Source organism: Apaloderma vittatum, unplaced genomic scaffold (assembly GCF_000703405.1).
Source record: "Apaloderma vittatum isolate BGI_N311 unplaced genomic scaffold, ASM70340v1 scaffold30073, whole genome shotgun sequence".
Lineage (NCBI taxonomy): Eukaryota > Metazoa > Chordata > Aves > Trogoniformes > Trogonidae > Apaloderma > Apaloderma vittatum.
In genome coordinates this window covers 672-1018 of record NW_009707923.1, presented here as the reverse complement: position 1 = coordinate 1018, position 347 = coordinate 672, and the positions used below count along the sequence as shown (strand labels likewise).

At 55.3% G+C, this 347-nt stretch overlaps 1 protein-coding gene across 1 annotated transcript in view; it reads left to right on the top strand.

The window, feature by feature from the left end:
- The window catches only part of LOC104271650 (proto-oncogene tyrosine-protein kinase LCK-like), a gene marked incomplete at its 5' end in the record, with an annotated part of 3617 nt that overhangs the window by 2862 nt on the left and 408 nt on the right, over positions 1–347 (top strand). Inside the window, one exon of the mRNA XM_009866379.1 lies at positions 118–249. Coding sequence (XP_009864681.1) covers positions 118–249 — 132 coding nt within the window. The remainder of the gene's footprint in view (positions 1–117; positions 250–347) is intronic.

Below are 347 nucleotides of genomic sequence, written 5' to 3'. Positions count from 1 at the left end.
GCGTGACAAACAACACGGACAGAAGCAGACTCGGCATTGTCACATCAGGGTAAACAGAGAGGGATGTTTCCAGCTCAGCCGTAACGTTTTATTTTCTCCCCTCCCGCTGTTTTCCAGGGGCTAAATTCCCCATTAAGTGGACGGCGCCGGAGGCTATTAATTATGGAACGTTCACGATCAAGTCCGATGTCTGGTCGTTCGGCATCCTGCTCACCGAGATCGTCACCTACGGCCGGATCCCATATCCAGGTCAGGATTTCCCGGCAGCTGCGCGGCAGAAGGGCTCACGCACACACACATACATGCACGCAAGCGCACACCCACGAGTGTGTGCATGCACTCCTGCC